The sequence below is a fragment of the Molothrus aeneus genome, chromosome 2, assembly GCF_037042795.1.
Source record: "Molothrus aeneus isolate 106 chromosome 2, BPBGC_Maene_1.0, whole genome shotgun sequence".
Taxonomy (NCBI): Eukaryota; Metazoa; Chordata; class Aves; order Passeriformes; family Icteridae; genus Molothrus; species Molothrus aeneus.
This window is the reverse complement of record NC_089647.1, coordinates 74,859,885-74,886,460: the sequence shown is the minus strand read 5'-3', so window position 1 is coordinate 74,886,460 and position 26,576 is coordinate 74,859,885. Positions and strand designations below refer to the sequence as shown.

At 40.7% G+C, this 26,576-nt stretch overlaps 1 protein-coding gene across 1 annotated transcript in view; it reads right to left on the bottom strand.

Annotated features, from left to right (window-relative positions):
* GPC6 (glypican 6) overlaps positions 1 to 26,060 on the bottom strand; it is a 721,607-nt gene extending 695,547 nt beyond the window's left edge. Inside the window, exon 1 of the mRNA XM_066545104.1 lies at positions 25,670 to 26,060. Within this exon, the coding sequence (XP_066401201.1) occupies positions 25,670 to 26,060 (391 nt within the window). The remainder of the gene's footprint in view (positions 1 to 25,669) is intronic.
* Positions 26,061 to 26,576: the final 516 nt, after the last annotated feature.

Genomic DNA, 26,576 nt, shown 5'->3' with positions numbered 1-26,576 from the left:
GCTCAGTCCACAAAACAGTGGTTTCCTCATTCTTCAGACATCTCCGATTCTCTCTTCTATAACTTGGACTGCACTCCAAACTAGTCTAGAACATGTGAAAGCACATAACACAACTGGTTTTGTCAGTAAAATCAAGCTCTGTGTCAAAGGAAGGCTGAAGATGTGGGAGAGGAGGATTTTTAATCTCCCTCAGAATTTAATAAACACTAAAAGAGGAATCCCAACCTCTATATCAGATATACCAACAGAAGTTTACCTAATGAACCAAATGAACAGAAAATTGTTGAATTCATGAGGATACGTCCTGTCTCACAAGTTACTACTTCTCTGGAAGAGTAAATAAAGTTTGTATATGACACAACTGATTTGCAAAAGGGAGTTGAATTTCCAAAAGCCTTATTTCAGATAGTGTACTTAAAAGAGCCTTAGACCTGAGTATTGTGGGAGGAGAGGCAAGATGTACTTCTGATCTGGTAACTGGTGAGCAGACAGGAAGCATGTTAGGAATAAAATGGTCACTATTCACAACAGAGAAGGAAGCATTCCCATCAACTTCTCTCAGGTCTCGTGGCACTGAACTTTCTTTTTTACCATGTGAGGAATGAGAATGGTACACGAAGAGAAAGTCTGATAGTAAAGAATTAACCCAAACAGCAGTAAATAAAACTGCCTTTGAAGAGCCATAGCAGGATCTTACAATACTCAATCCCTTGGCAAAGAAATTACAGATAAAATTCAAAGTAGTTACTTGCAAAGTACTGCATATGCAGGGCAAGAAAGCACAGTCCTAACCACAGACAGTCATGGACTGCTGTGACTTTCATTAGTATTAACAGTCAATCTAAACCCTTTTATTACTGCTCTTCATGCCCAGTAGCTGTTAAAAAAGTACATCATTTTAGGAATTATTAGGCAGCAAGAAACAAGACCAAAAGAGAAAATTATTTACTATGTGCAGCAGTTCGACTCAATTGTCAGCGTCCGGCTAGCTCCAGCACTGCCAGCAGCACGAGGGGGCACTTCTCCCGAGAGCTGCCTTCGGGATAGCGCCTAAGGCAGTGCCCAGCTTGCGGCTGTAGGCACACCTTGTGCAGGACGGAGTCTGGTAAAGGCTGCAACCAGCGGAAAGAAGACGGCGGACTCCAACTGTGGCTTAATCCAGGCTTTAATGAATCCCGAGGGACCGACAGGAGAAGACGGGGGGGGGGGGGGGGGGGGAGGCCGACAACAGGTTTTAAGGGGTAGGGAGGTGCCAGGCATTGGACCAATGGGGGTGTGGTGGGGAGTGGGGTCCAAGGGATTGACACGTGGGTAACACCAACGGGAAACATTCTGGGGAGGGGCCCCGGTTCCTCAGCCAACCATCGAACTCCCCTGCTGGAACATTCTAGCAGTAAGGGTGGGGAGTGAGAGTGATTGGCGGGGCACTGGGGAGGGATCAGAAGAAAAAATACAGGGGTTTCCAGGGAAACCAGGGCGGAGTTTAGGGGATACATTGTTGGCTGGGGTGGAGCCAGGAAGATAGACAGCTCCAAAGGCGGGAAGGGAGAACTGGGGCAGAACCATTTTCAGACAGGAGGGGATTGGAACAAACCAACCTAATAACTTAACAAAACACACTACAACAACTATGTAACCTTATAATGCAAAACATCTGCACAATTTCAACAGGATGGTATACTTAGAAAAGGTATAGAGAAGACCACAATGAGTTAACTTCATATTTGAAAATATTAAATAGGTTAAGAAACTTGAATTAAAAGAACAAAAAAACAGACAGCTTTATATTTTATTTTAGCAATACTGTCTGCTGTATGCATGTCTTGGAGTAAACCATCTAGTTCTGATTTAGTTCTGCCTTTTCAGGATGTCTCTGCCTATATTCAGTTGTATGTGATTATCGGGATTAAGGATGGAAACTAAAGGGAAAAAACACATTAGGGTGTTTTTTATTTTGTTTTTTTCATTTGTTTGTTTGCATTTTTGCCTCTAGTATGCTCCTTGAAATCTACAGGGGCAGCAGCAACTACAATTATGTCAGAAGACAGGGGAGGGAAAAGAGAGAAGATGAAATTTCTTCAGCAGTCAGGGAAGGCACAAATGGAATTAGATGTGGGCAGTGCAGACATTTTAGAATTGTAATTTGAAATTAAGCCTTCAACACGAAAGTTCTGCTTCTGGGAAATCCATCTGAGCTAGCAGTTTCTGTGGAGATAGGTAAAATTATGAAGGAGGAGCATCTGTTGCCAATGAGTGACACCTGTTACTGACAGTACGTGCAAGGTCACGGTACTATGGATAGAAGCTGCATTCCATGCTGCAAACTTCACTATAATGAAAAGTGTTCCCAAGAACACTCAAAACAAAACCTTAACAAGACTGAAAAAATAATAGGAAAAAAGCTTCCTAAGCAGATATGTGAAATGGGAAAAGTGGTAATCAGTAATACAGGAGAGTTTTGTACTAAGTCAAAGGTATTAGGTGAAGGGGGATCACAATATGGTATGTCTCCTAAACCTTGCCAATTGCTCATCTCATGTAATTCAATCACAGCTGTAACATCACTAAACAGCAAGGAGAAGGAGATAAGCCAGGCTTCGCCCTCTCTTGGAATTTTCAAGGAAGTTCTGAACTCTGCAGTACAATATCTAAAGCTACCCTCAGAAGGAAACAGAAATAATAATAAACTACTCAATAGTAAACCAGGAGTCTAGTCTACTAAATCTTTCCAAGAGAAACATTTAAAATAAATGAACACTTTAGCTTTCAACTTTGAAGAACTGTTCTCATTTTCATGGAGTGTTTAAAATAAGTGTGTGTCCCATATGAACCTGGCACTTGAATACAGTTACAGCAGTACTTCAGCAGCTGCCACTCGATCTGAACAAACTGTGGTTTTCCCCTCTCTAGAAGAGCTCAGACATAAACCAAACATGCATTTTTCAACCATGCCTTGCCCAGTCTTTCTGCTGCCGAGTCCACTCCACATGCAAACCCTGTGTTCACACTGTCAATTGTCTCTTGGGCCCTCAGTTGCAAACACTCTTGCAGCAGAATAGGCTTCATGAAGAAGAGGACCTGTGAGTCAAATCCCAAACCATCCTCTTCATGAATTTATGGACCTGAATACAAGTCCAGTGCTCAAGAGAATCAAACTCTACACCAGCTCCTTGGCTTTTTTTCCTGTAAATGTCCTTCTACAGTTCCTCCTAACCTTGCTAGGGCCAGAGAGCCATAGTGTATCCAGTGGTGCTGTTCTGGGTATCATTTGAAGCTCCAATCCTATCAACCAAGTCACAGAACACTTCAGTGTGCATCTAATCTCACATTTTTCAATTAATGCCATCATATTTCCTGTCCATATTAATACCATTAAGCTGCTACTGTATGAATACCAGGAAAATTCATCACAGTACAAAAGGTACATAAAGGACTTTTTAAAAGGAACCAAGATGTGTTTTGGGCAGAACAAAGACCACAGGGAAACAGATACAGAGTGAATTTTATACAGAAAGCTGACATGGCAATAAGAAAGTCTAAATTCACCTGCACTGTAACTTTGATATGCATCTAAGGAGTCTTGTTTAAACATAATGAAGAAAGTTAGGAAACATTCATACAAAAAACCCTATACCTACTGTCCTGCACATATTTGCATCACAATGGTGGATGGAATAAGTTTAGTGTGAGCAAGAGTGGGTAGCGTTCAGTCTGTAGGACAAAAGCTGGTTTGTTTGTTTCTTTTTTTTTGCCAAACTTGGAAAGAGCTCAGTGAACAGAGATGAGAGTTGCAGCTACAAAAATGAGAATCTCCTGAGTATCATGGCAAGAGCATTTCCATGGAGAACTGCTTGGTAGCATTCTTCCTCCTATAGGTTCCTGTATCTCAGCCAGACTTTCACAAATGATTCCCCATTTACATTAATCACTTCCTGGTGTCCAAAACCAGACACAATAGAGCCTGTTATGCAGAAGATCTGCTTGGAGACTGCAGCTAAAGCCAGTCAGTGAGACTCTGAAAATACAAAGTACGAAGTGTTAAGTACTTTTACAATACAAGTTGAGCATCTGAATATTTAAAAATGCATTTCTTTCTCACATGTAAAAGGAAAATAATAGCTCAGGACAGATTATGAAAATAAAAAGATTCAATTAAGTTTCTAGATATAGTAGCTGTAAGAGAAGAGGCTATGAGAATATTTATAGCTTATCTTCAGAACAGAATTTGAATAAGGTCTAGTATACAACAGAGAAAATAATTAATTGTCTAAGTACAATAAGTGATCCTGTATGAGGATTTGTGCATGAGTATACTTCTAGGAATATCTTTACTCATAGGTAGCCAAACAAAGCTCCTGCAACAATCATAATTATCTAGATTTTTAAAGTTTGATGGTACAATTCTAAATTTCTAATAGTAAGCTAGCATATTGTCTTTTTGCTTTTTCCTTGATATTAGCTATAAGCTAGTATTTTTTGATGTTTTAAGTAGAAATATATGCTACAAATGCTGAGAGAATCAGAAAGTAATGGAAAAAACACATTACTTAAGTCTGCACCATTCCATACTTGATTTATTATGGCCTTGACATAAGAAATAGGTATTTATAAAGTAGTCTCTGAATGAACTGAGATGTCTCTGTTTTCTGGGAGGGAGAAACAATATCTTAACTGACAGTGAGACAAGATTTACCAAACAGCTTTTGAGAGAACATGCTAGAAAACAGGAGTTAAATGCTAGTAACAATTTAGCAGGTTTGCTTAGTAGTCCTAAATACAAGACCAAAGTATTTGTTTTGCACTAGCCCAGTGATTACAAACAGCTGAATACAAGTGTGGGGAAGGGTGTGTTCCAAAAAAAGGAGGATTTTGCCTATTTTCTATTGTTTCATTTTTTTGGTAATATAATGATGTCTCTCTAAAACAACAAACAGTCAAGAGCTGGATTAGCACAGATGGGGTGCAATCCCATCACATCCTGCCCAAGGCAGGATAACTCACCAGAGGAGACTGAACCTTTAGACAGCTAATATGAGTTTTCAGTGCCTCAAATTTAGGCATCTTCTTGCAGCAGAGTGATTCTGACTACCTCTGCTGAGGACCCAGACTCACCCTGTAGCTAAAAGAGAGAAATCTTTGAAGAAATTCCTGCTTGCACCTAGAGAAGCAAGCAGAGCAGTTCAGTGGAAGAAACTCCTTAGGGTAATGCATGGCTGATGAGAGGCTGACATCCACACTATACTTATTAAAGGGTTTGGATTTATTTTGATCTGGGACTAGGAATTTGATTATCTGGAAATGGTTGGAGCACATTGTCTGGTTACCCTCAAAAATGTCCATCTTGTGTTCTCTAAGACCACTTAATAATGTGAATCCAAGCACAGCAAATAGAGACAATGGGGAGCTTTACTTCAAAAGCAAGTACCTAATTCATACAAAAATGCTAATGCAGATATGTTCCCTGAATGCTTCCAGGGAATGATGTAGAACATCTTAATTAGAAGTCTTCCCTTCTCCATTTACTACAAGTTTACTACAACAGAAAAAATAATTTTAAAAAAGACACATATTATCTATTTCCTTGTCATGTACTATAACAAGAAAAAACAAAACATAAAGACCATAGAAATCTATATATTTCCAAGGGAAGCTGCAGGATATCCACACACCAGAATACCAGGCTCATAAACCTGATTAAGCAGATGCCTAAATCCAGCTGGATTCAAAATGACAAACACTTCTTTTTGGGTAATGAACATACACAGGAGAATAGTACTCCTCTCTCATGGCTAGCACATTGAAGTTTCTGCCTCAAAACAGCCAATACAACTGCCTGGGGCAGGGGAACTGATTTTTATGGGTTTTTTTACAGAGATCTTGGGGTTCTTAAAAAGACACTGCCTCAAACTGCTTTCTAAGATTTTAATATCTAAATCCTTCATAAAATCCTTCTAGGACCTTTTAAAAGCCTGCATACTCATAATATCTGTGTAAGTGTATTACTGGATTTGCATGCAATAAAATATTTGCAATGTAGCCTTCACTTCTGAGTAGAACACCACCTTTCACTTCACTTGCCCTTTTGTTTGCTAGAATCACACATCACTTCATATGCTGAGACCTTCTGATGTCACATATATAGTAAAAAAACATTGTTTCACAAATGACAGCAAATTTTTTGCTTTAACCATCTCTAGATAGATAGATAGATAGAGGGACATATATATATATATAAACATGCACCTAAGATACAGACTTCTATCTTTCATTAATCCACTCCAAGTTTTTCAATATTTGGGTATCTTTACACCTGAAGAAGGTGTAAAAAAATTCCCTAAATGATCCTAAAATGGAAGTATCTTGGAGCCTGGCTTTTTGTTCTTTCTCACATAGTCATGGTTCTTTTCTTAGCTGAAACATATACTGTGAATCAAAACCTTTAGAATTGTCTTTTCATTATGGGATCATGAAGAATTTATATTTCACAATTTCAGTCCTTGAGAAATGTACTTGATTGAGAATGACTAATTATGAAAATCAAAGCAACAGCAGGGAATATTTATTGAAGGAACTAATGACAGCTATGAAGTTCAAACACTAGGAATACTGTCAGAAATACTCCAACAACCACTTGTGCCTGGTGAAATTTTGAAAGCAAATAAAATTCTACAAAATTCATGTGCAAAAAATGCAAAAAAAGATTAAAGACTCACATCTGAAGGGAAGCTGCTACATGACATTTCCTTCACCTCCACAGGCTGCTGCACACTGTTATGGAGCACCTCTTCTCCCTCACTCTCCTCTTTATTTCCCATTTACTTTTCCTTTTGATCCTATCACCAATGGGCTTTCAAGTACATTTTTTTTTGATCCATCCCTTTGACTTGTCCCTAGCATCATACAAAAATACAAAGTATCTCTGGTTTTATCAAACCAACATCTCAGCCCCAATGAACAGATTTCTCTCTCCTGGTTTTTAAATCCAGCTCTGGTTCTGTTCAAAGTAAAGCTTTTTCTACCAGTATCTTCTCATGAGTCATAGTGTAAGAAATAAGTTTTAAGCAACACTCCTCACCACACCTGGTTCATTAAGTGCATTTGTTTCATTTATGTCCAGAATCTGCATCACTGGTAACTACCAACTTTCTGTAAAGAATAAGTAAGTGGATTTTTCATTTTTAAATAAACTATTTCCTTTCTCTACAGCATGATGCCAAAGAAAAAACTCCAGGCTGTTCTGCCTGAGTTACTAAAATAGCTATATCTTGATCATGTGGGGTTTTTATATCGTGATTATAAATGCAAATTAGCCATGGGTAAAAACAGTGGCAAGGAGTACCATCACTATTTACATACAGGATCATGAACAATTTCTATTTCACAATTTCAGTCCTTGAGTCCTTACCACCATTTAATGTTAACCCGAGAATATAGGATAAGAAAAATTTTGCTGATATAATACTTTTCACATCAGGTTACAGCCACAATATGCTACTATGTTAAATTACATCTTATTTACACTGTTAAAAAACCTGTTTTGGTGTTTCTTTCCTAATTTTGGATTTATTTGCTGCTACTAAAAGCACAGTTAACATAAAAAATGTCAACAAATAAAGTTTGTGCCTGTTGGCCATGTGCAGGCCAGTAAAGGAGATTAGAGCAGCAGTAAATATATCAGTGAGCCCTGTGGCGTCACACACTATGTGCTTCCTCAGTCCTGATTCAGGCTGAAGTTGCATTTACCTCTGGTGTTCCAAACTTTTAGGCAGCAGCAACTTATTCCATGCATTACTCTGAAACTGTATCTTTTTTTTTAATTTTTTTTTTTATTAAAAAAACCTTTTTCTCAAAGCCTGTGTATTTGTATAAATCAAAACAAAACAAAACATAACAAACAAAAAAGCCAAATCTTTGGCAATTTCCTATTAATTTTGTATTTAGATTTCATTACTTTGATTCCTTTTCAGTGCTATTTGATAAGATGAAAAAGCTACTGGCAATGCTAAATGTCCCTACTCTAAACTTTGTGGAGTAATTATGAAATAATGACATTAAAAATTGCCATGCTAATGAGAAAGAATTAATTTTCCACTCCCCAAATACTCTATCACACTTTTCATCTTAAGAGTCAACATCATGTTAAATGGTGGATAAGCAGTGCTTTGCTTGGGTTAGCTTATATTCACTGCAATTTTGTCAGGCTTCAGTCTAGAAGACGGTCATTTTTCATTCCTGTATTCTGATTTTGACTTTTCTGACTACAGCAGAATGGCAAAGGCAGTGCTTTTCAGCACATCCCGCCACTTCTATCTTGTGGCTGCTTTTTTCTTGTTTTGTCCTTTGCCTGTATTCTTCCCAAAATGCTGATGATTGAGAAGCAAAAATACATCTCTACTGCTGTTTGCTATTAATATTTCTCCCTCCTCCAGAAGTGAGGAAGAAAAAGTTCAATAAACCTCTCATTCCTAACATCTTTACTTGAAGTCATGTCCTACATCCAAATCCAAACCAATCCAATACATTCTTCTACTCCACACAGTACTAAATTACTTCACAAGGCAACAGGTGCTGTTCCTCAGTGTAGGTCACATCAGGCAGGGCACCCTGACCCACCTGGGCAACACCACATCATTTGTAGGTGGGCTGCAAGGCACTGGTGCCTGGAGTGCAGCCACCTGAGATGCCAGGGGAAGCTCATTACAGTAATGACTCATGAAGGGCATGGATTTGCTGGAGCACGTCCAGAGGACAGCCATGACAATAATCACAGGGCTGGAGCACCTTCCTGTGGAGACAGGCTGAGAGACTTGGGGTTGTTCAGTCTGAAAAAGAGAAGGCTTCATGGAAAACCTGTATCAGACTTCCAGTGCCTAAAGAGGGCCTGGAGAGGAACTTTTTACAAGGACATGCAGCAACAGGACAAGGGGGGAATGGCTTTAAACTTTTTAATGACTTTAAACTGAAATATCTAATCTAGGATTAGATTAGATATTAGGAAGACATTCTTCATTGTGGGGGTGGTGAGACACTGGAACAGGTCACCCAGAGAAGCTGTGACTGCCCCACTCCTCCAACTCTTCAAGGCCAGTTTAGTTTAGGCTCTGAGCAATGTGGTCTACTGGAAGGTGTCCCAGCCCAAGAAAGGCAGGCTGGAACTAGATGATTTTTGTGGTGCCTTTAAGCACAAAAAACATTCCATGATTTTTTAATTACTCACCTCACAGCACAGTGAGGGGACCACTGTGAAGCTGTTGCCATCTCCTACCTGAAGCTCTCACAGACACAGATGCCCCATCTGCTGGCTCACAAAGGATGCCTCTGCAGCTCTTGTGAGCATAGGAGAATTTTAGCAGAAAACTCCTGGGGCCTTTGCTGTGGCAGGAATATGGATGGACAGCTACTGGTTTTCCTTTTTTAAAAGGAATTCTGGAGCAGTGTGGCCGATGGAGAAACACGCCCAGGCTAGAATGACCAGCCCGTCTCCAGCCAAGGGGGGGCGCTTCCCCAACTCAAAGCTGGGTATCGCACCTAAGGCAATAACCTGCCTTCAGGACGGTGGCTGCTATAAAACTCCGAGCCGCAGGATGAAGAGGTGTCTCTCAGTCCCTTTGGTTTTATCGGGTTTATTAGGTCCCGGGGGACCAAACACTCCCAATAAAAGCAAGGGATAGGAGCGGGGAACTGAGAGCCCCGAGGTGTGGAAGACCTCGGGTTTTAAAGGAGATGGGAGGGGTGAGAGGTAACAAATCAGGAGAGGGAAGGGAAAGATACATTGGGGATTGACACAACAACAGAACCAATCGCGTACAACTGAGGGAGGGGCCCCGGTCCCCGAGCCAATCACCCGACACCCTGGCCAGAAGCTTCTGGAAAAGGAGGCAGGGGTGCCGAGTGACAGGCAGGCAACCGGGGGTGGAGAACAAAAATGATACATGTTGAAACCATAGAAACCAGGGAGGGGTTTGGGGATTGACAGATAACTGGGATTGGGGCAGGACCTTTCAACATGAACAATGGGGGGAACTGAACAAACGAAAAACGAACCACAACAGAATTCCATGGGGTTTAACTTACACGGTCTAAGAATAAAATACTAATTACAGATGAACTGTAAAATTAGAGTTTGTAAACAAGAAAAATTACAAAATATTACTTTAGTTATTATGTCTTTTGTTCCAGCAAAACTCAGCCTGTGTTTCTTTACTTTTACATAGCTCTGCAGAAGCAAAGTTGTGTACTTTTTCTCCCCACTGCTTTATTCCTTCTCAAAGACTGAACTCACTGGACTCCTCTCTATATCCCTAGGAGTTTCTTACATATGGCCTAACTTTCAAGAAAATGATCTTCCAAAATAAATAATACAGAAAATAAAATTCTGGGCAAATAAAGAAGTCCTGGCCCTTCTAAAATCCAATAGTCTTGACAGGTTTTAGTCAGAAAGTACTCCAAGAAAAGGCTGACAGAAAATTCACTGAAAGGAGGCTAAATCCTAAATATAAGAAGACCACACTAAATGATATCTTCTTTTCAGTAACTGGTGGGTAGAACTACAGTCTGAAGTTGCAGAAGCACAATACTAAGAGCAATTTTAAAAAAGCAGGAGGGGAAAGGAGAGGGGGAGCGGGCAGGGACAGGATGTGGACATACACCAAAAAAATCCAACAAAAAGATCAAGCAGCTGGGAAAAGGTAACATGGAGTGAAGCTGTTGGAAATCTACTGTCAGGTTATCTTTATAATAAAGGCAACCCAAATTAAATACTAACTCCTGGGAAGGACCAAAGAAACAATAAAGGTGAAAGAATTCTAGTAACCTAGTCAGTGAAAACTAGAGGACACTAGGTCAGCTACTCATGAGTGCCCAAGAAGAACGATTTCTTGACGAGATTGTTGTATCTGATATGAAACAAAAAAAGAAGTCAAAGAAAGAAACTCTTCCTCCAGCATGCTGTGCACATGGAACAGGGTAATTGTGTACAGAGGTGAAGGACTGCTGACAGGATGTTTGCAGAGGCAAGAGCATTTTGAGACTGCATCAAGCTCTTTGAGATGTGCTAAAGGGGGGCTGCAGAGATGCTGAAAACTTAGGGGATGTTCAGGGAAGGACCAAAGGAAGTGAAAGACAAGACACTAATGGGAGGGACTTTCAGAAAGACATCACACAAGACTGCTGCAGTTGTTAGTCACTCTCACAGTGAGGTAAGTTATAGCAGTGTCACACTCACTTTTGAGTTCAGTACTAAGCCCCTATAAAATGACTACAAAATTTTAGAAAGAGAGTTTTTATCCTTGTTTTATTTTTGGAATTGATGGTGACAAGGAATTTATACTGAAAGTGAAAGTAAAAAACCAATCTCAGAAAGCCTTGTAAGTCTACTCATCAGCTTTCCACCAAATATCCACCTCCTCTGTCAGTTATGTCTATGTAACTGCACAAGAAATGCTTCTTTAGTTCCTACATCTTCCTACATCAGAGTTCTGAAGCAAGCTAAATGTAGATATGCCCCAATTTTCCCAACCCACTCTGCATCCTCCTTTCTCTCAATATCAAATGTATTATTAGTTCTGTGTCTTTTATTGCTTTTGTCATGTTGTTGTTACACTGCTCCTCTGAAAACTGCTGTGTAAGTCTTGAATGAATATAATATCCTGAATTAATATAATGTCATAAATGAATGAGAATATAATGGTGTTAATCACAAAGAAAAGCTGTTCTCATTTATTTTAACTGTTCCCTGAAATAATCTTGCCAATATGCTTTTGGTGTTGTTAAAGTTTCATTTTAAGTACTTACTTAATTTCGTATTTATATACTGCTTAAATTGATGTTTGTGTTGTTTTTCACCTGAGAAGATATTTGAAAAGGAGGAAGAACTCACTTGTGAGGGTCAGCAGCGTATAATCGATAGATTAATCATGTTATGTATGTGGAATTCATCAGAACTTAATTTCCTTAAACTTCGTGATATTTGGAACACCTCTTGCATTTTTGATGAGCAGCCCAATTAAAAAATAATGAACCTGTTTTTTTCTAAAACTGACTTATTATCTTGGTGGCTTCTAACAGCAACCTAGAGCTCAGTTTTATATCAAATTATTTTGTGCCTGTTGGCCAGCAATACCTTTGCAACCTTCTAAGGTGCTCCAAAAGTCAAACAATTTCCCCAGGAGAAAGTTTTAAAGCTGCTACTATTCCCAATACCAAGTTTATATCTGGGCTCATAAAGAAAATAAAACTTGTACTGGAAACAGACAGAACCCATGGGATGTGCAAGACCTCTCTTTTGTACCTTAACCTTAGTGTAACACCTTAGGAGAACAGCTTCATCTTTAGCAGATAACACCAAGATTTCTGCTGCTGACTCTTCATGGGACATTTTTGTTTGTTTTTACAGTATTACTCCTAAAATATAAATATTCCTTTAAAAATATATATTTATAGAGCACAAAATGTTGAACCCCTCGTCAGGGTATAGAAGGAACCATTCTGAACCACCACCGACTCCCACTAACAGGAAAATAAAAACATCTTCCAAGAATGTTTTCTGTTTCATGCACATGTTTGAGGAATAATCAAACCATTTTTGGAACTACAGCCTACCCAAAACTCAACTTCAACAATAATCATGTGCACTTCCAATAGTTAACAGGGATGTGCTTAAAATAATAAATAAAATAAAACATCCTCTGTTGTGTTGTGTCTGTATAAGTTGGACTGTTCTGTTCCCCCTTATCATGTGGTGGTTCTGCCCGGGTTCTCCCAACTCCTCCCCAGCTGCCTTGGAGATTAATGTATCCTTTCTCAAATCCCTCCCCAGTGCCCTGTCCATCACTCGGCGCTCCCAACCTTCTCTCTAGAACTCTCTAGAAACTTCCAGCTAGAGCGTCAAGTGATTGGCTCAGGGGCCGGGACCCCCACCCTCAAGTTATCCCCATCAGGGTTTTCCCTAAGTCAATCTTTTGTATCCCACTCCCCTCTGAAACCCTATTCGTCCAAGGACTGACTCCTCCCGTTTCCCTCCCTCCTTATAAGCTGTTGCAACCCTCACCCTCTTCAGTTGTCGGTTTCCCCTGGGACCCAATAAATCTGGATGCAACACAGCTGGAGAGCGCTTTCTTCTTATTTCTGCTGACTGGAACCATAAGCCAAGCCACGTCCTACCACAAGGTTACTCTGTTGTTATAGCACAGAGTGTTTGCCTTAGGTGCTGTCCCGAACCACAGAGATCAGGATAGTGCCCCCGTACTGCTAGCGGTGCTGGATAGCTAGCCGGGATGTCCAAGAAGGACAATCTTTCTCCAGCTGGACCACTTCAATCCTCTGTCTCAATGAACACAGAATCATGGAATTCATGGAATTATTTGGGTTCATGAAATTATCTGGGTTGGAAGGGACCTTGAAAATCACCAAGTTCCATCCCCCTGCCATGGATAGGGGCACTTTTCAGTAAACCAGTTCTTCAAAGTCCCATATAGCCTGGCCACGAACGCTTCCAGGGATGGAGCATACGTAACACTCCTGGGCAACATTTTTCAGTGCCTCACCACCCTCACAGTAAGGAGTTTCTCCCCAGCATCTAATCTAAACCTATCCTCTTTCACCTTAAAGCCACTGCCCCTTGTCCTATCACTGCTTGCATATTGTAAAACATCCTTCTCCACTCTCACGTTATTTCTTGTTACTATGAGACACTATTTATGCACAGGGGAATTACTTCAAAAAGAAGCAATTGCTTCAAAAAGAAGCAATGCATCACATGCATCCTTCCAAAAACCTGCCTTGAAGGTGTTGTCTCAAAAGGAGGAGGGAGGACTCAACTCTCTCACTCATCAGCAAGCAGCACACACAGAGTTTTTGTCCTACATCACATTCACTGGCTTATTACTCAGTTGTTCTAACTAACTTCCCTCGTGCATTGTATCCTGTAGCCTTAAGCACCCGTATGAGAAATTATCTTGCAAGGCAGGCAGCTGCCTAAAATAAGGCACTGTATCAGTAAAAACAGTGATGGCCTAACTCCTTGTGGAAGCAATAAGTATTTCAGCAATGACAAGAAACTTTAGAAACTGAATTATCTGTTATTTTTTTCTTATTTTGAAATGGGGATGTATATATGTGTCTGTGTAGCGTAAACAAGAAGTGTTGTGGACAGAATGAAAAAGAATGATTTAGAAGAGAGAAGTTCCCTGTAAGGAACTGCGAAAATGTTCAGAATACATTCCATAACTTGCCTTTGCAAATTAATTCCTCACTGTTAAAAGACATGCCTGCAGCTCACTTGTAAAATTAGATCAACCAAGACACTTTTTCCACAAAAATTTGTTTGAATATTTTGTTCCTGTTATATCTAATGCAACTTGATAAGTTCCTTTGCTCCAAAGGGTTCCAATGATTAGCACTTGCAGATCGCAGCAGGGTGAAATAAAAATGAGACAAATATTTGTGGAATAAATATTGGTAGTGTTTACAAATTTGCCTTTCATATGAGTGTGTCAAAAATACAAATATGTATTAATCAGAAAATGTGGCTGCTAGCTGTTAGTATCAACTTCCCAAAATGCTTATTGTTGAAAATTTTAACTGGCTCATGTCATATTTGCCCATTTCAATTGATTAAGATTTTGTATCTCTGTATCCCTATATTGGATTTACATAAAGGTATAGAAACATTAATACCCATTTTGAGAAGTTTTATTTTGCTACATCAGTCCTTTTCTTATGACTCATCTGAATAGTCACTGGATGCAACAGGTTGGTCAGCTCCAAACATCAGGCAAGCCACAGAATGGAACAAAAAGATGAGCACTTAGGTAACAGCCATTAAAATGATGATGATCCTAATTTTCCAATGCCATTACTCTTTCTAGAAAGGTTTATTGTCTGTGCTGTACAATAAATGTAATAATGATGGTGAAAGGACTATAAAAATAACCCAGAAGTTTATAAATCAATAGCAAAGTGACACACATGATTCTTCAAGCCAGCTGAAGTTTATGAACTGATATCAGATTTGTTTGGCATTACAGAATAAAATCTGGATGAATCCATTCTTAAGTGTAGAATTTGCTTCATCTTGAGTTGGCTTTTTGCTCTTCTTGCAGTTGAAAAGGACAGGGAACTTCTGTAGCATTTCCTCTTTAGAGAAAAATCAGATTTAGCTGGAAGTCCATTAGGCATGGAGATAATGGCATCAGTGACCATCCTGTCACTGAAAAATGGAAATTACTCGAGAACACTCAAAGAAGAAAAAAACTAACAATGACAGGAAAACGATGCAACTATTAAAAAGACAATTGGACCTCACTTATAATCCAAATTTGTAATCCACTTGTTATCCATAGTGTTACATATAGCTCAGAATGTGATACAATCTCAGCAGACTTTCTGAATGTAAGGAGCTGTCTGGATACAGGGGTTTATGAATGTGTGTATATATATATAAATATATATATATATATATATATATATATATATATGTTCATACACTGTGGACATAATACTTCCATGTATTCCTCTAGGCTGAAGAGACAGAATTAGTCTGTTGTGAAAGGAGCAATTTAAATACGTTCATCAGATACAAAAAGCTTTACTTCAGCACGGATCTGTATTTATGTGTTTAAGTATTCACCAGCAACCAGATTTTGGTATATGAGGTGGAAAGAGTTTGTGGTTTGGCCAGTTTCTGTGCTGAGCATAGACTGTGCTTTAGACAATGATTTACAGTGTCCAGCTGGAGCTGCTTTAAAAAGCAAACTCAAACTCTAAATTGCTAATTAACAAGGTACAAAGATGCATCCACAAACGATCCATCAATTACTGTTGAATCCTACCAGGATATGAAGCTGGCATCTTTTAGAGGGACATCTAAAAAATTAAGCAGCAGATTTATTTGTATTATGTTTGATGTCTATGTAACAGAGAAAGGTTTAAACAGTACGTACATAACTATGACATTATGATTTTGTAAGTCTCATGAAGAAATACTGACATAAATGTGAAATGGAACCTCTTTGGAGATAGGACTGTTTCTTCCTTGCATTTATTCAGTGTTTCTCACAATTAAATTGCAATTTTAAATTTTGATCATTTACTGTTTTATTTACTTTTGTAAAAAAAAACCTCTCCAATTAATCCTCAACCAAATTCCTCCACCAGCTACATTTAATGGAGGCAGATAGGCAAAAATCAGGTTGGGGTGTTGGGGGGAGTCTTTAACTCAAAAAACTAAAAAGAGAAGCGTGCAAGTGCCTCAGAGCCAATCTGACTACAATCAGTTCACACACGGCTTTTAGTATGCTGTCTCAGTAGTAAAAAAAGAAAAAGGCTTTGGAGTTCTCATTTAAAGAACAGTACAGGACTTCTGAAGATCAGCTTTAAGAACAAGCTAATCCCTGTTTCAGCATTCAGTTTCAGGAAGTCCTTTCTGGAAGTCCTTCCACTTCATCAGCCATGCTACATGGCAAAGACAGGTGTTTGTCTTTAATCAGTGAATATTAGCTATGTTCCAGGTATTGCATTAACAGTGCTTATTGCCAGGCCATAGTCAGCACAAAAAACATCTCTTGGAATAGTAATGGTCAAGGAATACTGCTCCTGCTTGTTATCAATTCAATAAATAAACATCCCCTGTGCCATTCTTTTAAATACTTTCATTTTTAAATTAGATTTTGATTTTCCGCTCAAAACCACATAAACCTCTAGGTCTAGCCAACACTACTTACTTTGCAATTTTGAATTGAGTTACCTGTCGTCCCTGTTTTATTTTGCAACAGGACTGTTAGGCAAGGATAGACTATTTCACAAAATAAAAACTGTTTTATTAAGGAAGGTTTTACTGTGAGTTGACATCAAATTTTGGAAACAGTTTTAAATACATGCATGCTATGCAAAGATTGGACCAGATAAGAATACTGTAACTTAAAATTACTCTAACTGGTTAAAGGAAAAATGGCCTGACTGAGAAACTGTTCAATAGGTATTTTCCATATTTCTTTACAACAAAGATAGTGCTGACAGAGTAAATGATATATATCTATTCTCATCAAAGGAGCCTAAATTGCTTATATGCAGTATTAACTTATATGTTAAAGTTGTAAAGCCAAAAGCTAATATCAGAGAACTAAATATTCATATTTTGTGTTTACTCTGTGAATCAATTCTGTGTAACTACAGAAGATGAAGTTGCTGTTTGTATTCACAGCTCCTTTCCCTCTGTAACAGACAGAAAACTGATCAGGTTGAGCCACTGAGCACTGCTGTTCATCAGCCCTTGCCTTTGATTTGTCACTGCATTGTTTACACTTCTTAAGGACAAGCACTCATTTAAAAACAAGGTTACTAAGAAACTGGAAGGCATTTAGAAATTGTTCAACATCTGAAGTCTCACCGCTGACAATTGGATACTTAGGACATACAAAGAAACATTTTGCCACTGCTTTTAACCATCTCTATTTCAGTGCTACTGTGAGCACAACTGTAAGGTCAAAGGTGCACAGAGTTGGGAATGGTCACCCTCAGGTGTAGAAAAGATTTGAAACATGAAAACAGCGATAAATAACAGTATACAAACACGAGGTCTAACAACCTAATCCCTTTGCCTCCTAACCTCCAAATTCAACATGCCATAAAATCAGCAGACACCCACTAAACTGACCACATTAACTATTACACACTGACATGATAACAAACAAGAGTTTCCCTAAGGTAGTAACATCCTCTAAGTACATTTCCTCATCCCAGGCAAGTGTTCAGCTCCATCAGTTTTGGGAAACAGATGACTTTGCTAGTATGGCTTGTAAAGTTGATGGTGATGCAGTTAGAAAGCCAAGAACAGAAGTGGAGATAATAGCCAAGAATGTTCAGCTGCTAATAGTTTCTTCTGAACTGTACTGCTAAGAGCACTATACTACTGCCATGCTGTGTTTCAGTGACACATGAGAAGAGATGGACAAACTTTCCCTAGCAGTTTCAACAGAATTGTAAGACATCTACCTGAAGGACACCAAAAGATCATCAACCCCATGTTCTCATCATGACTTCAGGTATTCCCACATTCCCATATTTTGGTGGATTTGCTATCAGATCAGTTTTCCAGTTCAGGTCAGCATCTCAGAGAAACATTTCCTGAAAACGGGAAACCTGAATCCTGAACTGAAAAGAACTTACAGGAAATGTACCCAGAATATGACAAGAGCCTCCTTGGCCATCTGACCATCAGGCACCACTGTCATACCTTTGGTAGGATACTGCACATAAAGATCTATTCCCCACTGCTATGCTTCACTCCTCAAAACATAAATCCTGTTTAAGAAAACCATTTTAGTTTCCTGTATTAATTACTGCTCTCAAAGACAAACTCCAAGGTCATAAGGGATGCCAACAATAACTCAAAAGCCATCCACAGCCATTTGACATGAGAACCACAGTGAGGCATTTATAGAATGCATTTTGCCAGGTCTGGAGTACTTGCACACACCTCCACAGTTCTCCAGCCACAGCAGTATCCACATACATTCTCCCACTATAGTACATCACAATCTGATACCAAGATGTACGAAAGCCTCACCCCATGCAGTGACTTCTCTCCAAGGCCAACTCATACAAATGCCAAAAAGATGATCCTGCAGTCCCTGGCATGTTAGAAATTCAACACACGAGCCAAGGGACATGGCTAAAAACATCAGATAAATATGTTGCTACCATTACAAACACATCAAGAGCTGCACAGACTGGCAAAAAAACTATTTCTGGTAACAGAGAAGTCTAGCTTTTGACTTACAGGGCAGGTTATAGGACCTACTGCTTAATCAAGCATCAAGCTTGAACTAATTGGACTTCCCAAACAGTAGGATTAGCATGGTTGACTTAGCCTTTGATCTTTCTGACATATATGAAGTGAGTCGTGTGTAGTTTTTTATTGTCCCTAATATTTGCATTCAGGTACTGGTCAGATGGGCCCATAAAATAAAGTTTCAACCTGGTTTGCAAGCACCTGTTCTGGTAATGCACAACTTCCCTAGCTCTTTCAGTCCTTAAATGGGACTTTGAAGCCACCCCAGGTAAAAGCTGTAATTTTACCCCTGCATGCACATACATATACACACAGAGATACTGTGTGTTACTCTGTAAGCAAACTTATTTAATGCCACTACACAGCACCTGCTAAAAGCAGTTGACACTTCCACTTATTTTGGGGAGATTTGCCCTGCTATTTTAAACTCAACAGGTCAGTGAACAGGTTCAAGGCTCTACTGTTTGTCGAGTATCTGTAGAAATGCTTCTTTCAGGAGTAAAAAAAAAACCAGCTCGAGATGCTCAGTACCCTTTACATCTGCTGCTCAGCTGGAGACACTGTTAAAAGGCCATTAGAAGCACAAGGTGAAAGACCTCACAGGCCAGGTGAGCTGGAGAGCAATTTACTGTTAGCATTAGGAGTATCAGCCCTGGCTGCTTCTTTCTGGTGCACTGAAAGCAGATCCTGTACCCAACCCTGAAAATCAGGACCAGGACAGGTGGCCAGCAGGTCTCCATCCCATCCCAGAGCTGGGGTTGTGCTGCAGAGCCTCTCCCTGCACATTCAGGTTTCACAGTGGCTGGAGGGGACAGCAACCCTCCCAGCACAACCCACAGCCCCTGACTTTGCCCACAGAGACTGGCTCTGCTGGGCAGATGTCAGAGTAGGACACAAATTGCTGTCACCTGTGCAGTCAGAGGGAACCTCTTCCAGCACATCTTTGGCAGCACCTGCCTCCAAATGCCACGTGCCTTCTGTGTTCCACAATTGCTCAACAGAATAAAGTGCTGCTGTTCCACTTACTGGAAGGAAAAGGTCACATTAGCCAAAAGAAACTCACTGGAGAGAGCTGATGGTCTTTGTGACAGCCTCCTATAACAACAGCTAGAAATGTTCTTATTAGGGGAGCTAATTTTTTTGTATGTGTGCTGGAGCTCTAGAGCAAGAGGTAGGGAAGAAAGCAAATCTTGGTTTCAGTAGGTTTTTAGGCCTTTTTTACATACAGAGGAATAAAGTGCTATGAATTTTACCAGCATATGTTTTCTTACCATCTGCAACACATTTTAAATTCCTTTTGCATCTTATAATGTATTCTCTCTCTTTAGCATAATAACAACTCTGCCTTTAAAAACCAACCTTTATATGCTTTTCTTAGGAATTTCTGAGGAAGTGTTAATTCTTTTACACATATTTAAACTGCTAAAATAATTATGGCTGGTAGCATGAACAGTCAAAACCACAGAATGTGGGTTCCCTTCCTAGGGAGAGAGCACCCATTAACCAGGTACAAAAGGGGGCATACAGTCATAGTTCACTAGAAAAGTAATTTCATTTTGCTAGTAATGGGAATGCTGATACTTTGATACCATAATGGAGTTTTAAGCACCAAGCCTGTTATTTCAACTAGAAATTTTAATGTAATTATGCATTTTTACTTTACTAAGCAGAAAGGAAGATTAGTATGCACAGTTTTCTTAGATGTATCATGGGGAATAAGACAGAGATCTCCAAGTGATACTGCAAGATGCTCAAGTCATTCAAAAGAAATGGCAGGTAGTAGTTTTAAAGACAAATTACCCAGAAAAGCTTTTATTGTTGATCACTTGTTATAAGATTTGCCATTTGCAAGTAATTGTACATTCAGCTAAAACTGACCTTTTATGAGAGCCAAGTGGTAATATGAATGAAATGAATATATTCTTTATTGCAGTAATATAAAAAAGAATGGCCTGAGCTTTTAACATAGTGCTTGACCTCTGGTGTCTAAACACCACCTAATCTCAGGAGTATTTCACAACAGCATATGATGAAATAAGTACTAATACAGCTTTAGAACACATTAGTTTTACAGCTTTAGTTTAACACATTAGCACTTAGAAGTGTAGAAAATATTGTACTTTAGGTATGTTTTTGATGATAAATCAGACTGACAACAGAAATAAAAGAGATGCTAAGAGACTATAGACTGAAGTTCATAATTACATTAATTATTAAAGCACTGCCTTTTCTATTTTAAAGTCCCTCTTTCCAAAATACTCTAGCATAAAGTCACACTGGGAAACTCCAGATGCTGAGATATAAAATTCTCATTCAAAATTGAATTATTTATAAGCATTAAAAACATGCTATTTCTTCTCAAAGGCCAAGATCTTACAAACATCACCTTTCGGTTTTAGATGTGCATACATAAGTTGTATTCCCCTTAATGGCATCAGTCACATACAAACCAATAAATATGTACAGAAGTGACAGTAAAGATAGGTCTTAGGAAGGCTGCACTTCCAAACACTCACATGCACATGCCAATTTATTAGCATGCACCATGCACTCACAACTGGAAAATAAGGGAGGCCATAAGGAGAGGTGATCAGAGAGACTCTCGATGCTGCAATTACTGCAACTTCAAACGGAGGTGAGAGGGGATCACACACAATGTGGAGGATACAACTACAACAGTGTTCAAACAAAAAGAAAGTTTAAAGTTTACATGAAATTCCATGTCCATCTTCACTGCCATCATGGAGATCAAGAGTGAATTAATGTCTAATGGCCCAAAAAAGATTTCACAAATTTGCACTGAATATGGTATTTATTTTAGCAAGGCTATTTCTTTTTTAATACTGCTGAGGCAACCTCACAAGGTGTCTGTTTGTGAATCCCCATCTACCTCCTGGTCTACAGGCACTTTCTTCTCACAGCTCTCAGTGAGAGCAGCAGAGAAACAGTAAAAGAAGGTATTAATGAACAAGTACTTGGATACAGACTCAGTCAGGAGGATTTTCCCTATTTTGTCAATCTATTACTGCATTTTAGAGTACGAAAGCAAAACATTCAGAAAGAATACCTTGAGAACATCTGACATGGACTAATAGCTCCATTGCATGCATGACTACAGAGGATATTATTATTATTATTATTATTATTATTATTATTATTATTATTATTATTATTATTATTATTATTATTATTATTACCACTTAGGAGCTACAAGCAACTGTGTTATGTGTGCTAGCTGGCTTCAGTCAACGCCTCTGTATTATGCCAGTATAAAGCCTATTCATCAAAGCACAATTTCAAGTGACTCCTGACCTTCAAAATGAAGGGTTTGTTTCTGCTTTCATTTCAGTCACTTTGACTATGGTGACTGTGCTGCCAGAATCTCGTCCATCATCTGTGCAAGAGAACAAAGTTCACATGCCTCTTACACAGCATTTAGAATTCAACAATTCAACACTTTTACTGCTGGATGCTTTATCAGAACAGTTTTAGTTTTTATCTAAATAAACTATTATTCAGCAAATAGTAAAAACCCCCCAAGCAAAACAAAAAACCAAATACCGAGCAAAACCACAACACACAAAACCCCCACATCCTTCACCTTGGAAGTGGAAAGGCACAAAGCAGACACAGCCACTACTTTACACAGACATTCACTTTCATTCAGAAAATTCTGAGGCAAGGGCACAATCCAACCTTAACTTTGACATTTCATTTTCATGGCTTCCTCTAAGACCATGAGGAACTGAAGGCACGGCTGGAGCTAAACAAGTATTGCCAAAATATATGTTCTATGACTTTTCTCTTGTGTGTTGACTTTCAAATTACGAATTTTCCCTCAGCAAAGCATTTCCTGCAAAGTCCTCAGGAGCTCCACTAATACTCATGAATGCTGGGTCATGGTAACCTGAGTCTCACAGTAGAACTCTTTCTAACACATGGGACACTCCACTCAGAGAGTAGCCAGAGTAGCTCCTCTCAGGCAGGAGCCCGTTGCAAGGACAGCCAAGCGCACACTGCGAGCTCCAGCTACTCACCCTGCGTATGACTGATGCACAGAATTAAGCCCGCAGCAGCATACCAAGTATACTTCAAATTTTCTTCCTCTGCCCCCCATTCTGAGGTAAAGTTCATTTATTGAGGACTTACTTTGCTAAGCTATGTCAGAAAACAACTTTATGTGCTGTACTCCAGTGAAGGTCACAGCACCAGAATGTAGACAATTAGACAAGACGTCAGAAACAGAAGGGTGATTACAGATATGTTCTATAAAATCACACAGAACAATTTAGCATTGTTGTAAAAGTACAGTGAACAACTGTAGTCACATTACTGCCACATATTTCAACATATTTCACATGCAACAAAATACCATAGGAAAACTCTTCCTTACAGAGCAAAAACTGACAACTTTTTTCATCTGTAACTTCTACCATCTCTGTGCAAAAGTGAGTGACAGTATAAATAACGCTACAGAAGTTATCTAACAAGTCTCTTGCATTGCAGTTCCATTCAACAGAGAGAGATCTCTCTATGTCCAGAGCCTCTATAATTTAAACAGATTCTTCACAGCTCTTTACATCACTACATATACACTTTGCCTTAGTACATACACACTGTCTTCAGTTTACCATTTCAACAGTTGTAGCTAGAAAACAGCTTTTAGACAAATTACAACAAAAAACATGACTACTGTTAAATCAAAGCACACGGTGTATTACTATTTATCATCATATTATCAAGACATTGATGCAAAATCTTTTGAAAACGCAATGTTTGTTCAGAAATAAGACTGTAATAAAGTTCTTTGAACTCCTTAAAACATGAGGCCTTTGATGGACTACACTTCTGAAACACTAACAAATTGCTTCCTTAACCAAGTCAGAATGATGGAAAAAAGACAGAATGAAGAAAAAAAATATAAGAAGAAAAAAGCTTCTCAAACCTGTACATTGACTGCTTTAACTACACTTCCAACATCACACCAGGTAGCAAATACAGAGCTTTAACATTAACAAGAGCCCATGCTGTATGAACAGCTATTACTCCACCTTGCAGCACTGTACAAGAACACACTTAGAAACACACTTTAAAGCAACCCTAGTCTTACAACAACTCATTTGAACAGCTACAAACAGAACTGCTCAAAAGTTGATACACCAACTAGCAAAAAGGAATATAAACCACAAAAAAACCCCAAACTGCTTCAACAGGAAGCTCAGAAAAAATAATTCATACCCCCATAAGTCATGTACTTAATCATAAAAGCAGATTTAGTTATAAAACTTAGCAGGAAACTGTGGAGTAATTTTGGATTGAACTACTATCAAATATTTAATTACTCTGAGTCTTTCTGTACTGATACATGTCAACAGAAACTTGTAAATGCTGGGCTTACTTAAAAATTGCATGTCGACTTTGCACGGTACATTCAGAAAATATATGAAACAATAAAACTTCTCAGTGAGCTGAAAGCAACAAGTGTTTACCCAAAGTTATTAGAAGTCTGAAATTTATTAAAATTTCCTTTTTTAATGTAACCGAGGATATCCTACCATTCTGTCTGAAAGCAGCTGGTGTAACACTGAGCAAAGGGAAAGCATGACTGCATATTCAAAGGATCTGTGGTTCACAGGAGAGATTTCATGATTTCATATAACTGATGAGCAACCTGAATATAAATTACAGGAAAAAGTACAGAAAGACCAGAGAATCAGTAAGCCTGAGGGATGAAGGTGCAACACGGAACAACCTCCCCTGTATCTTTGTGAACTACAGCCTCGCTGTCCTGAGATTTTCTACATTTATCATTCCTCATGTAAAGTGCTAAATGTTACACAGTGAATAACTGTGGCATTATTTCACCTCAAGGAAGATAAATCTACTGCTTCCAACTTTCAAGAGGAAGCGAGCAAACCGAGGAGCATCTAATTCACTCTACAAATAGCAGGACCTAACAGCAAAGTGCCAGTGGCGAAGCATAAACCTTTTTTGAGGGCTCAAGCAGTCCGATTTAAGCAGCCTTGCTCATATCTTCATGTATAATAGCTCTCTTTTTGTGGTGCTTTCCGATTGCTAAATGAATTTCAGCCCCAAACGTATTTTTATTCATTCAGTCTTAACGATGCAATACTGATAAGGTTGTATGGAAAAGTAGGGAAATAGAATTACAACAAAAAACTGTTCCCAACACCTTCGTAGGCGGATTGCGATATAACCTGTTGTAGGCATGTTTCAACAGACGGAAGAGCCAAGTAACAGGCTGCCGGGCGGCTGTGCGTGCATGTGTGTGGGTGCCTCTCCCCGGCAGCCGGTGCCTCTGCTCGATCCGTGCTGCGGCGGAGGCGCCCGGCGGCGCCTCCAAGGGGCGACCCTGCCGGCCTGGGGCCGCGGAGGGTGCGGAGGGGAGCAGGACTGCCCTCCTCGCTCTCCTCCTCCTCCTCCGCCGCCTCCATCACGCCCTGTGCCCGCGGGCAGAGGGCAAAGTTTTCTCCCCGGCACAGGGCGGCAGCGGCGACAGCCGCCACTGCAGACCTGCCCGCTGCCTCTCGCCGCCCGGCTGCAACTCTCAAGAAGTTTCAGCCAGCGAACAGAAACGCGGCTGAGCCTGCCTGCGTCCCCGTCATTCTCACCCCTTTTTATTTACCCCCCACCCCCTTAGTTTCTGTATTTATTTAATCTTTATCTAGACGCACACACCCGCTCCTCCGGGAAGCCCCCGGGTGCCACCGGGCGGGCAGAGCGGCTCCGCTCCGCGCACACAGCGCCGCGATCCCGGCCGCGCTCCGTGGGGCGTGCGCGCAGCCCGGCGGCGGCGGCAGCACCGGCCCCGCTCCGCCGTCCCTGCCCGCTCCCCGCCGCGCCCGGCCCCGTCCTTACCTGCGATCTCCTGGTAGGGCACGCTGGCCAGGCTGAAGCCCTTGGCGCTGTACGCCTGCCGCACCTCGCCGCAGCTCCGCGCCTTGCCCTCGGTCCCCGCGGCCGGCAGCACCGGCGGCAGCAGCAGCAGCAGCAGCAGCAGGAGCAGCGGCGGCGGCGGCACCGGCACTAGCGGCCCCGCCAGGGCGCAGCGCCGCGCAGCCCCCCGCGCCGCCGGCATGGCGCGGAGCGCAACTCCCGCGCGGCGCGCAAGTCCCGCGCCGCCGCCTCCGCCGCTCCGCCGCGCCTCCGCCGCGCCCCCCGGCTGCGGGGGCGGCGGCCCGGGAGCCCCCCGGCCGCCCAGGCAAACTTTTGCGAGGCGGGGGGGAGATGGGCGCGCACACACACACATGCGCGCACGGCGGGGGCAGGAGAGCGGTAGCCTCGTCCCTCCGGCTCCTTCTCCAAACGCAGAGCGCTCGCCCCACGCCGAAAGAAAAAAATAAAAATGGAAAAAAAAAACCCAAACCAAAACCACAAGAAGATACCCCACAGCTAAAAGAAAAAAAGAAAAAAGGCAAAGGAAAAAAGAGGGTAAAAATTTGTCTGTAGCTTCTGTAGCTTATGAAGATTAAAACCGCGGGCGCGTTGCTGCGAGCGGAGTCCCGGGGCAGCGTCAGCACGATCCGCCGCGGAGCTGTGCCTGCCGCCTCTGCCAGGCTGGATGGAGACGGTGGGGAAAGCAGCCGGCGTGGGGATGGACTGGACAGCGGCTCGGAGCGTGCCTGTGTGCCTCTGTGTGTGTGTGTGTGTGTGTGGTGTGCGTGCGTGTGGTGCACTGGATGCGTGTGCCTGTATTTACGGGAGCCGGGGAAACCTCTGCTCCGCGCAGCGCTGGAGCAGCCTCCGGAGCCAGGCAGGGAGAAAT